Source organism: Lycium barbarum, chromosome 11 (genome assembly GCF_019175385.1).
Source record: "Lycium barbarum isolate Lr01 chromosome 11, ASM1917538v2, whole genome shotgun sequence".
NCBI classification, from domain to species: Eukaryota; Viridiplantae; Streptophyta; class Magnoliopsida; order Solanales; family Solanaceae; genus Lycium; species Lycium barbarum.
The window spans coordinates 62,362,360-62,374,891 of NC_083347.1; the positions used below are offsets into that span (position 1 = coordinate 62,362,360).

At 38.5% G+C, this 12,532-nt stretch overlaps 1 protein-coding gene across 1 annotated transcript; it reads right to left on the bottom strand.

Annotated features, from left to right (window-relative positions):
* Window positions 1–11,038: 11,038 nt before the first annotated feature.
* Window positions 11,039–11,977, bottom strand: LOC132619856 (uncharacterized). Its single transcript, XM_060334625.1, has 2 exons — window positions 11,680–11,977; window positions 11,039–11,433 (listed from the first exon to the last, which is right to left on the bottom strand). Exons 1-2 carry the CDS (start codon window positions 11,975–11,977, stop codon window positions 11,039–11,041), a joined length of 693 nt encoding a protein of 230 aa, XP_060190608.1.
* Window positions 11,978–12,532: the final 555 nt, after the last annotated feature.

A 12,532-nucleotide genomic window follows, 5' to 3' on the forward strand; every position in this document is an offset into this window, starting at 1 on the left:
TAATGTCCGAAACTTTTGTAAATGTAATCAAGTTGCCTCGAGACTTCCATGTATGATTCCATAGACCCCAAATGTCTGTGATTCATGTCCGCCACCTCGACTTGACCCGCGGTGGGCCCGCTAGCATCGAGACTTCTTTGTTTGCTCTATTATGCCCATTCTTGTATAATGTCGGCAAAACACTTTTGGTTATGAATTTGGCTATCATAAAATAATTTTTTGACTGCCACGATATTCTAAACTATATTTTGAACCATAAATACTATGTTGGAAATACTTTTGTGAAACGAACCCCGTATTTACTAGTTATTCGAACTATTTGATTAATGAGTTAGCATATGATATTATTAAGTTTAAAAAGGTGTTTTGACTTATAAGTTGCATTGTTTGCTCACGACTCCGCTCGTGCCCTTATTATGACTTCGTTCACCGGTTCCCGGGCCGGTTATGATTCGTGCGCGCTATGATACATTCGGCCGTATGCTGTGTTACGGTTCCCGAGACCTCGCCATAGGGCCAGGTTCCGTTTGGAGTTATGCTGTGATATGGCTGGTGATATGCTATGCTGATATGTGTGCTCGGGGATGTACGGTGATTTGAACCTTCCGGTGTTATGCTGTGTGTGGCACCAGCGTCGGAGTGGTGACCACGTTCCTGAGCTTTGCATGATTTTGTTTGCATTACGTATATATGGTTTTGATATACTGTTCGGTATTTCCCTTTGTATCCTGTTTGTTTTCAGTTGTGGCTCATATTTCTATACTCTATGCTTTACATACTCAGTACATCTTTCGTACTGACCCCCTTTCTTCGGGGGCTGCGTTTCATGACCGCAGGTACAGACACAGGTTATCCATCACTGTAGGCTCCACTTTCTGCTATTTCGGAGTACTCCCTTTTGATCCGGAGTCCACTTTTGGTACATACATCTTTTGTTATGTATATATTTCTGTATATCTGACTATTTGGGTATGGCGGGGCCCTGTCCCGTCATATGATTCTGTCGGTCTGTTTAGAGGTCTGTGGACATGTTTGTGGGTTGGGTCTTTCTGTACGGATGTGTGTATATGATGTATTTGGGCGATCCCATTCGCCGCGGCGGCCGGTCCGCATATGTTTACATGTTGCCTTGTTGGCCGGTGTGGCCTTTGTTGGTATTTTCTGTGCGCAGGGTTATTTTGGATAGTCTGTAAAACAAAGGAAACTCTGCCGAAATTTTTTTCTGGAAATTATCTAAATTTTGAATATAGCCTTGACGGCTTCTGCTATATACTTGAATGCATATGATAGATGGGTTTGGGTGCCCAGATCGGGCACTAATCACGGCCTACGGGGTTGGGTCGTGACACTTTCCATATATGTCCCTATCTCGCTCGCTTCCTTCTCAATTCCTTCTTTTAATTACCTCCTTTTTTTGTGCTCGCTTTCATTTCCGTATCGCATAATCTTTATTCTGAAGTTTCCCTATGGAACTTTATAAGTCTTTCTCTTTCGTTCTATACCTTGCCTTCCCATTTCACATGTGCCTTTATACTTTAGTCACATAGATCACGTCATATCTTTTAGTCACTTCCTCGCTAGGCTTTACTCATTTTCATAACAACCCTTATGGTATCACATTACATCCTGTTCGTGATCAATCCTATAGCGTAACACTTCTTAACCTTTTACCCTTTCTGGTCAATCTTAGCCTTAATACCTCACAGGTTATCTTATCAATATATTCATATTCGTCACAATTCTTCTTCCTCTGTACTCTTGCCTAAATCATACTATTACTTCTTCTAACTATAAACTCATCGTAATTTATCCCTACTTATTAGTTCACTCGATACCTCAATAAAACGTTCTATTAAGATTTGCTACCTTTTTCTAAATCATCCCTTAGTGTCACAAGCCCTTTCCAAATTATCCTAGCATTTCATCAACAACATATGAAACACGTGATCTAAAACAGCCCACAAGTTTGAGTTTTCCTTCTACAAATTTCATCTCTAATTAGTTGATTAAGAACTAATAAACTCAAGGACATAAAGATATGATGAAATGTTACCTCAAGAACACAAGAACGCTCCAACTCTTACCATGAACCATTTTGCGAATTTCCCTTTTTACCCTTAACCTTTCTCAATATTTCCATACAATAATATTCATAACCAATTTGTACATTAAAATGATTTTGGAAGATGGTCATTCCCTTAACTTGCCACGACTACCTTGAAATATCTGAACGTATAAAATACGGGATATAACAGCAGCGGTACCGCATTAGTGGTCACCCTGTCTCTTAGCGGCTTAAGTAATTTGGGGCAGGACCGCTGTAGCGATCGTGGTACCGCAGAAGCGGTGCCACTAAAGCAGTATATTGGTCACGAAAGTGGGTGACGTGTAGTTAATTTCATTAAATGAGTATTAAAAGCCCTAAGTCCCTCATTCTCTATTATTTCGAGTTTAGAATTATTGGGGGCAGTTCAAGGTGATGCTTAGGGAAAAATCTTGGTGGTAAGTCCTTCTATATTCTTTGCTATTCCATTTTCTATAATCACCTTAGGATTCCATTATCATGCGAGTTCACTAAGAGTTTAAGAATTAAAAGTGTCACGACCCGACTAGGGGCCATGACGGGTACCCGGAGCTAACTACCGAGCACCACTCATTATGCTAATCGTCGTACCCAACCTAAACATACACAATCTCGAAGGCAACACATACATATAAATAAATACGCAATCATGGCAACAAAATGATATACACTGATATATCCATAAGACAACAACTACCCACGCATCTGTATCTATGAGCCTCTACTAGAATACTGAGACGTAAGAATGGGACAGGACCTCGTGATGCCCAAATATATGTACACAAAAGAATACATCAATAACTGGCACCTCCGAAATAATGGGGTGCTCCTGCGTAGCTGCTGATAGACTCTTATGGATCTGGGCTACCTCCCTGTCTACTTGTGGGCATGAACATAACGTCCAAAAGAAAAGGACGTCAGTACAAAAAATGTACTGAGCATGTAAGGCATGAATAATACTAACATAGTAGAGGAATAATGAAACATGAGGCGAAGATATAACCTGTACATCAATTGGCTCTTAAGGCGAATACTATGCCTGCTTAACTTTAAAAGAATTCACATGTATGCATATCAATTATACCATCATTGTTAACCCGTGTCCGGATACTATCACACGCTGCCCACTAGTGGTGTCATGTCCGGCCCTCTAGGCATGGTGTAGTCATAAGTAGCCCGCCTTAGCGGTGTCATGTCTGGCCAAATAGGCATGGTGTAATCTTACATATGCATAAGACAATGCATGCATGGGAGCTCAAATAAAAGCTATCAATCTATCGGAGTGACGTAAGGTCGAGAACCTCCGATTATGTTATGGAATAATTGTGATCATCATGTCTCACCTTGAAGGAACTAAAAGCATGAGGTGAGACTAACAACAAGAAGCAACATTCATGAAATCATACAAAAATAAGAATATGGAACTCATCATAGCATCATTATCATCATCATTATCATGGAAAATATCTCATCTCTATTTCATAAGAAGCTCTTAAAAATCATTAACTGTCCTCTTTTAGAGTGTAAGAAGATCATGGAAATATAAAGAAGAGATCACAATGTAAGAGTCATGCCTTTGAAAGAAGGGGACTAGCCTCACATACCTTTATGTGTTCTTAATGACTAAGGGTTCTCCTTCCAAGCTCGCTATTCTACATTCAAGAGAATCCGTACAAAATTAGCTCAATGAGAACATGCTTAAATCTGGACTAAGCGACTAAAAGCCTAATAAAAATTGGGCACCATTTCCTTTGTTCCTACAACTTCCTCCATATAATAAACGACTCCCAAATATCATTAACAACACCCAAGACATCATAATCAATAACTTCTTTAAGTTAAACATTATTCGATTCTTAAAATGCCCTTCCAATGTCATTCATAACCATAACTATGGCGTACCACCATATTCGCTCACATGTAATGCTTCTTCAACATTCTTAATATCATTCATCACAAGATCATGCTCATGGCACATCAAGAACTATGATTCATGTCAAGTCACTATTCAAGAATACCATTAATTCCACCTTTGAGCTTCATATTCCACTCCTTTCCTTTATTCAAGTTATTCTACAACCAAATACTCTTATTAACATGGATTAAATGTGAAACTCACCTTTGATCACATAGGAATGGTCCTTGGATGAAAATAATCCATGTGAGAAAACCCCAACTTCAACTCCAAAGGGCTTCTTGGCCTCTAGCAACCCTAGAGAGTATCCTTGCACTTGATTTCCTTGGATTAATGATGCTTGATCTTTGATTTGCCTTGGATTTATGTTGGTCAAATGTATAGAATGTTCTAGAGTCCTTGGTGTGGAGAATGTATAAAATGAGAAACATGGGCTTAGGATATATATATATATATATATATATATATATAGAGAGAGAGAGAGAGAGAGAGAGAGAGAGAGAGAGAGAATTCTAGAAAAATCTATCCCGATCATGTTATACGGACACTTATACGTTCCGTATAAGTGACCGTATTTCACTATCAGGGATTTTGCTTTCCTGTTAGGTTTATACGGACCCTTATACGGACCTATAAGTGGTCGTATAACTCCACTTTTCCGAAATAATTTCCGACGTTTCGTTTGATCTCCAATCCTTATGGAACCTTCTTAGCACTTGTTTAACACTTCATTAATAATCTAAGGGGTGTTATAACTCTTCCTCAAGACATCATTAAGTCAACATTAGTTCGGTACTTTGCAAAACCCTTCCAAAACATGACTTATACCTTACATTCTTCAACGAACTTTCTTCTCCTGCCTCAAACGTCTTTGGAATCTTAATTAGAATCGTTAAGTACCCCTTCTTACTTGTAGGGACATCATATACATCTTACCCTACATTAGTCTATTTACCGTGCGACGACATGAAAATTTTCAAGGTGTAACAAATAGAGGGTTCAATGAGTTCTTCTTCCTAGGCTTTGTAATCTTGATTTATTCATTGGGAATTTATTAAACATGGAATTGATGACTAGAATCTATTATTGAATGAATTCTTCCAAATTGGTGTCTAATTTATGGTATTGAAAGTTAGGTTTATACCCAAATTTGGGGGGTTTGCCTAGAATCCGAATTTAAGTGATTTGTTGGTTCTTCTAGCTTGTAATTGATCACCTAGATCTTATTTTCATTTTGAAACCTTTAGATTCCTATTTCACCTTTATATTTTATAAACCCCATTCCATAGTTTGGGAATTTCGATCTTGAATATAAGTAGGGTTTGATTGATGTTCTTTTTTTATTCCAATTTCATATTCGGATATGATTGGACTTCCATTATCATGAGGCTCAAATGAAAGGAAAGACTAAGGTGTGATTGTGTCATGACCAAAACCAATGGGCCGTGACGAGTGACCGACCACTACTGACCAAGCACTTCTAAACTCGTACTTGTCATATACTGAATAACCTGGTGGCCCATTTCTAGCTTATTAACTCTAAATGATAGCATCTGCTGTAAAAGTTATGGAATGGACTCTACCTCGAAAACTCATAAACAGTCCACATGGATATATATATAGGCATGCCTGCAAAGGATGACAATGCAGTCTGACATGGCCACTACATGTGTTGTACATAAAATAAGAGATCACAAGCTACATGACACTCCCACTATATACAACTCTCTACAGACCTCTATGGAACATAAACTGTAGAAAAGATAAGACAAGGTCCTGTCATACCCACGTCTCAACATAGCAAAACAGCATACCAAAAAGGCTGTAGCTTCGGATCAATGGAGCGCACCGACTGCGGCTGAAGGGAGATCCTACTGGTTCGAACGTCTGGCTGACATTGATCCTGAGGGCATGAACGCAGCATCCGGAAGAAGGGACGTCAGTACGAACAGTATACTGAGTATGTAAAGAATGAATAACAACATAATAAGAAGTATGGAACATAACATGAGTTAAAGAGATAACTTGTACATCTAATTGCCTCTTAAGGCGGATGTCATGAATGCTAACTTTAACTTTTTAAAACAACATTATAAATATATACAAGTAAACTGCCCGACCATATAGGTACGGTGTTATGCTACCCGACCATATAGGCACGGTGTTATCATCATTAGCCCGCGTCGGGCATTCCGCGTCTGGGGCGTAAGCTGCCCGCTGCAGTGCTTTGTCTGCCGGACCGCCTATTGGGCGGCGCGGTGTTATATTTCCTGGCCATGTAGGCACGGTGTTATGAAAACACATACACATTTATAAAGCATGCATGGGAGCCCAAGTGAAAGCGACAACTCTATCGGAGTGACATAAGGTCGATAGCATCCGATTTATATTATGGAATAATCATCATCGCTATATCTCACCTCAAAGAAACTAGTATCATGAGGTGAGATGGCCAACAATGAATAACATCAATGAAATTATGAAATAAGATCATTAAGCTCATAATAGGATCAATTCATAAGCTTCGGAATCTCTAGAAGTAAAATCATCATCATCATCATTATCATAGAACACATCTTATCTCTTTCTCATAAGAAGCTCTTAAGAATCTTTAACTTTCAACTTTTGGGATGTAAGAAGGTCATGGAAACACATATGGAATCATAACATAGGAATAATGCCTTTTGAAAGAAAGGGGCTAGCCGTAACATACCTTTTGGTCCCCATTCAACGTTTATCCTTCCAAGCTCGTAGATCTACATAAAAACCATTCGTACTATGGTTAGGCTCAATGTCATATACTCATCCTATGTCTTGGATATAATTCCATTTAAAATCTGCCGAAATTCGGGCAGCATCTCCCCTGTTTATATGCCTAGCCCGAAATCACAATTAAACAACCAACAACCTCAACAATCATACCAGTATCAACAAAACTATTACCAACACCAATTAACTAACCAGCTTATTATAAGACTGTTTAGTAGTTTTACCTCCGTTAATAAACCGAAACTAATATTATATAGGAGAGATTCATACCTTACTCCCTCTAATATTGTAATATCCTAATATTGCACTATCTTCACTTTCAACTTGAATTTGATACAAAACTCATCGCTATACGATTTTTATAATCGCAACTATACGCTGTCTGGACTAGAATCCGAGAATTATACTCGATTTGCGTTAAAATTGATGCGTGGAAGTTGGTGGAAGATTCCAGATATTTGGAGAGGTTTTTAGGGGTGTCTTTGAAGAAAATGAGGGGATAACCCCTTTTTATACATTTTAGGCTCGGTTTGCACCGACCTATAAATTGCTCAGCGTGTTCGCGCTGAGTTGGCCTTTGGTCCTCTGCGCGTTCGCGCCACTCCTTGGCGCGTTCGCGCAGACCATTTTCCTTGCCTGGCAGCCCAACTTTTAACGCATATCTCCTTACTCTGATACCATATCGATGAGCGGTTTGTTGTGTTGGAAACTATACTTAATGAACTTCACTTTAGGCTTTTGCTTTGCCTCAAAACTCCTCGTATACTAAAGGATATCCTCTCCTCAAGTAGGGTCAAAATCGCCCCTCACATTTTCTCCAAAGTCTAACAAGCTTGGTTTCCCTTACCTCACTTGCTCTCCAATCTTCCCATAGCTTATTATCTAAACTTAAACCCTCATAACCATAAGATAAACACGTATAATCTCATATGCCTCCTGAAAGGTAGCTCGAATTTCAACATACAAAACTACGGGGTGTAACAAATTGTTGGAGACTTTGCTGTTCGGCCTTCCAGGTAGGTTACGATTTACCCTATAGTGAGACTTCGATTAGCGAAACATATATTTTGATGATATTGTTGAAGAATGCTTGTAAACCTTCGGGTATGAAGTTCGTCTGGATATTGCCTTAGGTTGGGCCTTGCTGTATGATTTGGTGCTAGCCACCCTATTGTGTTATGACTCATCTTATTCTATTTGTTGTTGGCTCGTTACCACGAGGAGATAGTAGATATTTGTGACTAGTGATATATCTTGATGATGATATTGTAGCACCTTACTTGTTGTTGTTTGAGATAAGAAATGGTGATACTATTGTGGCTTATAGTGTAGCCTTTTATTGATATAGTTGGTGTGCCCATGTGTTGAGATTGATTTGATTATTAACATTGAACTCATACATTCCATGCATTCTCATCCTTCATGATATACTATTGATACATTGATTATATACAAGGAAACATTGTTATGAGTTGGGCTCAATTGGATGAGAGTGACGTGAGGACGGATGCCCGATGTTTATCCCAGAATCGAGGTAGGAGTGCTGGTAGTGATTGCCGAAGTCTTTGCCGGAATCTTGAGGATTGGTACATGGACTTCACGGGTCCCCCATGGGTTGTGCTGCCGAGATGTTATGTTCCATCATCGGAGTACATGCGTATCGGTGCATATGCATTGCATCCATATTTCATACATTATTGCATTGTATTGTACCGTGGCTTCTATTGTGATATTCTAGGGATATATTTATGATCTACGGATTCAGATTGGATGTACTGAGACTTGGCACAGTTGGGTTTAGATGCTATAACATAGGTGATGAGTTGTACTTGGCTACTGGCTCGTGTTGACTTATACCTTGTTGATTTACCTGTTTATCTTACTTTTTTAAAAAAAAAAACAACTAGCACCAGGCATAGTTGGAGTTTTATAAATCTAAGGTTCTGTACAGAAATTGTAAAGAAAGCAAAAAAAGCAACAAGCAAGAAAGATTACAAGGCTAAAAGTTACTAAAAATCAAGGGGAAAACAGCTTAAGTAGCTATATCTAGCCTAATGTATGCATGATCATTCCAAGCCTTGGCTTGATTCCATTTCAGTCACCTCAAGCTCTCACCAGGTGCTATGTAATCAATTGCCAAAAAAAGTATCCTTCCAACTTGCAACTGTGCAAAATCAGGCCTTTTATTCTAGCCAAAGCTGTATATAATCTGAGCCTCCTAAGCTTTTATATGAAATATTTGAATAGGACAGTTTATCTGTACTTATCCTCTATCACTAAGGAGATTCTTCCAACAGGCTGAACATGAAGTTAATACCACACATTGGATAGAATTTGCTTAGCAACAGACTCAAGAGCAGATAAACTTAATCTTGAACTACCTCCACCTTGATATTCCTGTCAACCATGATCTGCAACTTTCAGTGTTGCTGCATCCGAACTTATGAATTGCTTACTTTAATCTGGCTCCCTAGGAATTATTGTTTTAAATCTGAAGATTGGCAAATGCATTTTATCCATGTTTACAAGTCTCCTAGCTGCATTTGGTAGTTCATTAAATAACTCAAAGTTGAGAGTACCTGAAAATCAAAAACATAGTTAGTTAAAAAATCAGCAAACTGGTTACCCTCTCTCAGCACATGTCTAACTTGTATCAGTCCCTTCTTCCTCAGTTCTCTGATCTTTTGCAACTCCATACTAATACTCCATGGAACTTCCTAGTCCTCTTCTACTATCTTCATTAAACCAAGTGAATCAGTCTCCAATATCAGTTGTAGAAGCTGTTGTATTACACAAAATATGATGCCATCATGCATTGCTTTTGTCTCTGCACATAGATAAGTTGTATCTGCAATCCTTCTAGCAGTAGCATGAATGAACTCTCCTTCATGATTTCTCACACAAAATGCAGATGAACTAGGACCAGGATTTCCCCTGGAGGAACCATCTCTATTACATTTGAACAAACCTGCAGGAGGACTAATCCATTGAACCAGAATGAACTGTATCTGAGGCCTATATTCTTCTAAATCCTGTACCAGCTAAGGCCAATATTTGTCAAAATTTTCATCCATGGATATCTAGTTTTGTCCAGCTGAATGAGATTAAGATTAATCTCATATATGACCCTATGCCTAGACATGTTACCACCATGCAAAACTGTGTTTCTTCTTTTCTAAAGTTGCCAAAGTATGATTGCAGGAGCTGCTTGATATAATGGTTTTAGCTTTGAAGATCACTTTGTGTCCCACCATTTCTTGATAGCTTCATTAACTTGAATAAAAGGGCCTTGCACACCTGTTGCTGCTGAGAACATCTTTAATATATCTGTAGCATATTGACCTGTCACAAACATATGGTTCATTGTTTCTTGTTGGGGATGAGCACAACACCTATATATAGACACAATAGATATCCACATCTTTGCAAGTACATCATCAACAGGTAACTTCTGCTTCCACACTCTCAACAAGAAGAAAGCAATCTTGAAAGGCAAACCTTTTGTCCAGAATTGCTTATAACACCAGTTTGAGGCACTTCTTTGTCTTACCACTTCCTATGCACTACTAACAGTGTATTTACCACTACAAGTCAGCATCCACCAGGCCTTATCCATATTTTCTGAGGGAGTGTCAATGTGCATCTCTTTTCTTATATGATCAACAATATCTTCTGGCACACTTTGTTGCAATGTCTAATAATTCCAAGTCCCATTCTCCATAACATCTGCAACCTCCTGAATATTGTCATCCGTTGGGAAATTAGCTGGCATAAGTTGAGCAAGAGGACCAAGTTTAGTCCAGTTGTCAAACCAAAGGTTAGCAGAACTATTTCTTGATTCCCACCAAATCTCCCCTTCTATAGCATCTCTTACTTCTAGCATCTTCTTCCATAATTGTGAGCCTCCTTTCCATTGAACCCTAGTTGGAATATGTTTCTTACAGTACTTATTCCACATGAATGTTCACCACAAGGTACCAGAAGTTCTGAATCTCCACCATAGCTTAGTGAATAAAGCTTATGATACATAAAAAAGGGACCTAAAATCCCAATCCTCCCTCCTGTTTAGGAACACACACTTTCAGCCAAGCTGACCAGTGTCTACTCTTGCCTTCTTACTTGTTACTCCAATAGATTCTTGTAAAGATTTTATGCAGTTCATTTAGTGTGTACTTAGTAGGTGTCATTGCAGATAGAAGGTACATTGGCATACTTTGTAAAACACTGTTGATAAGAACTGCCTTCCCTCCAAATGATAACAACCTTCCTTTCTAGTTCTGCAACCTATCTTTCACCCTCTTAATCAGATCAATATAATAAACTTTTCTTTTTCTAGAGTGGAAGATAGGACAGCCAAGATATTTGAAAGGCAACATGCCTCTTGTAAAACTAGTTTCCTGCTCAACTTCTTGGCATAATTGCACTGCTGATTTCTGATGCATGTAAAAGAAACTTTTCTCTCTATTTATCAATTGAGTTGACAGATTTTCATAATCTCTCAAAACATTCATAGTCAGTTCCAATGATAGTTTATCAGCTGATGCAAAGATGATGGTATCATCTACATAAGAAAGATGATTAAGGTTTGCATTCCATTTAGTTATACCAAAGCACCTATACTGATCATGCTCAAATAAAGAATTAAGTGCTCTAGATAGCACTTCTGCTGAAAGTATAAATAGAGCTGGTGACAGTGGATCACCTTGCTTCACACCCCTTGTAGAGTGGAAAAAATAATAAGATTGGCCATTAAACAAAACTAAATACTAGTTATTTTCCAACAACCTCCATATCTAATCCACGAAGATTTCTGCAAATCCCATTCTTCTCAGCACCTTAGTTAAATACAGCTAGGACACTCTATCATATGCCTTAGCCATATCTAACGTAATTACCACATTTGCAGGCTTACCTCTCTTTCTAATATCTGAGACAATTTCTTGATTGAGCAACACATTCTCAATAATGCTTCTTCCCTTCACAAAACCAGACTGGTTACTAGAGATCAAGCCTACTAGAATCTTATCTAGTCTTCCATGAACCACTCTTGAAAGGACCTTGTTTATGAAGTTACTCAAGCTAATTGGTCTGAGATCCCCAAAAGTATGAACATTTGATTTCTTAGGGATCAACATCAAATTAGTATGAGTTACTAGTTTTGGGAGAGTATGACCTTCATAGAAAGCCTGAACCATTCTGAATACAACCATTCCTACAATGTCCCATCATGAATGAAAGAAAGTTCCTGATACATCCATTATTGTCTTGGCATATGTTAGCTAATCTTAGTCGGCCCATGATACCTACCAGTACGTGTTGTTTGTACTAACCTACACTTGTTGCATTCTTTTATGAATGCAGAGTATCAGGTGGGATCAATGTGATACAATTCGAGTGGCATCAAAACCTTTTACAAGGAGCCAAGCGAGGGAACTTCAAGCTATGCAAGCATTGTTCATGAGGAGGGACATACTTGAATACACTCTAGCACCTTTCCGGGGATTTCAAGTGTTCATGATAGCATGGGAGGATAATTCAAGCTTTGTTCCCAAAAGAAGACACCCAAACAAGACCCTTACTTTATTAAGGGTAAAAGTGTAATAGTGTAGTTGTCTTCTTTTGAGCCTTAGTATAAGTAGTAGTTTCTTTCATTTTAGAAGATTTAGATTATTTGGATTATTGATATTTTGAGATTGTAAAACTCTTTTGAGTGTTGAGAGCTTGTGAAGCCTTGGATTGTGTAATTGTTGAGAGGAAAGGTTGCT

Bases quoted from the DNA above. Each gene is read 5' to 3' on its own strand.
- LOC132619856 (XM_060334625.1), bottom strand. From the start codon at position 11,977: ATGGTTGTATTCAGAATGGTTCAGGCTTTCTATGAAGGTCATACTCTC. The intron at 11,434-11,679 runs GTAAGCCTGCAA...TTATACTTTCAG, and splicing joins CTCAGATATTAGAAAGAGAG to CAGAAGTGCTATCTAGAGCA.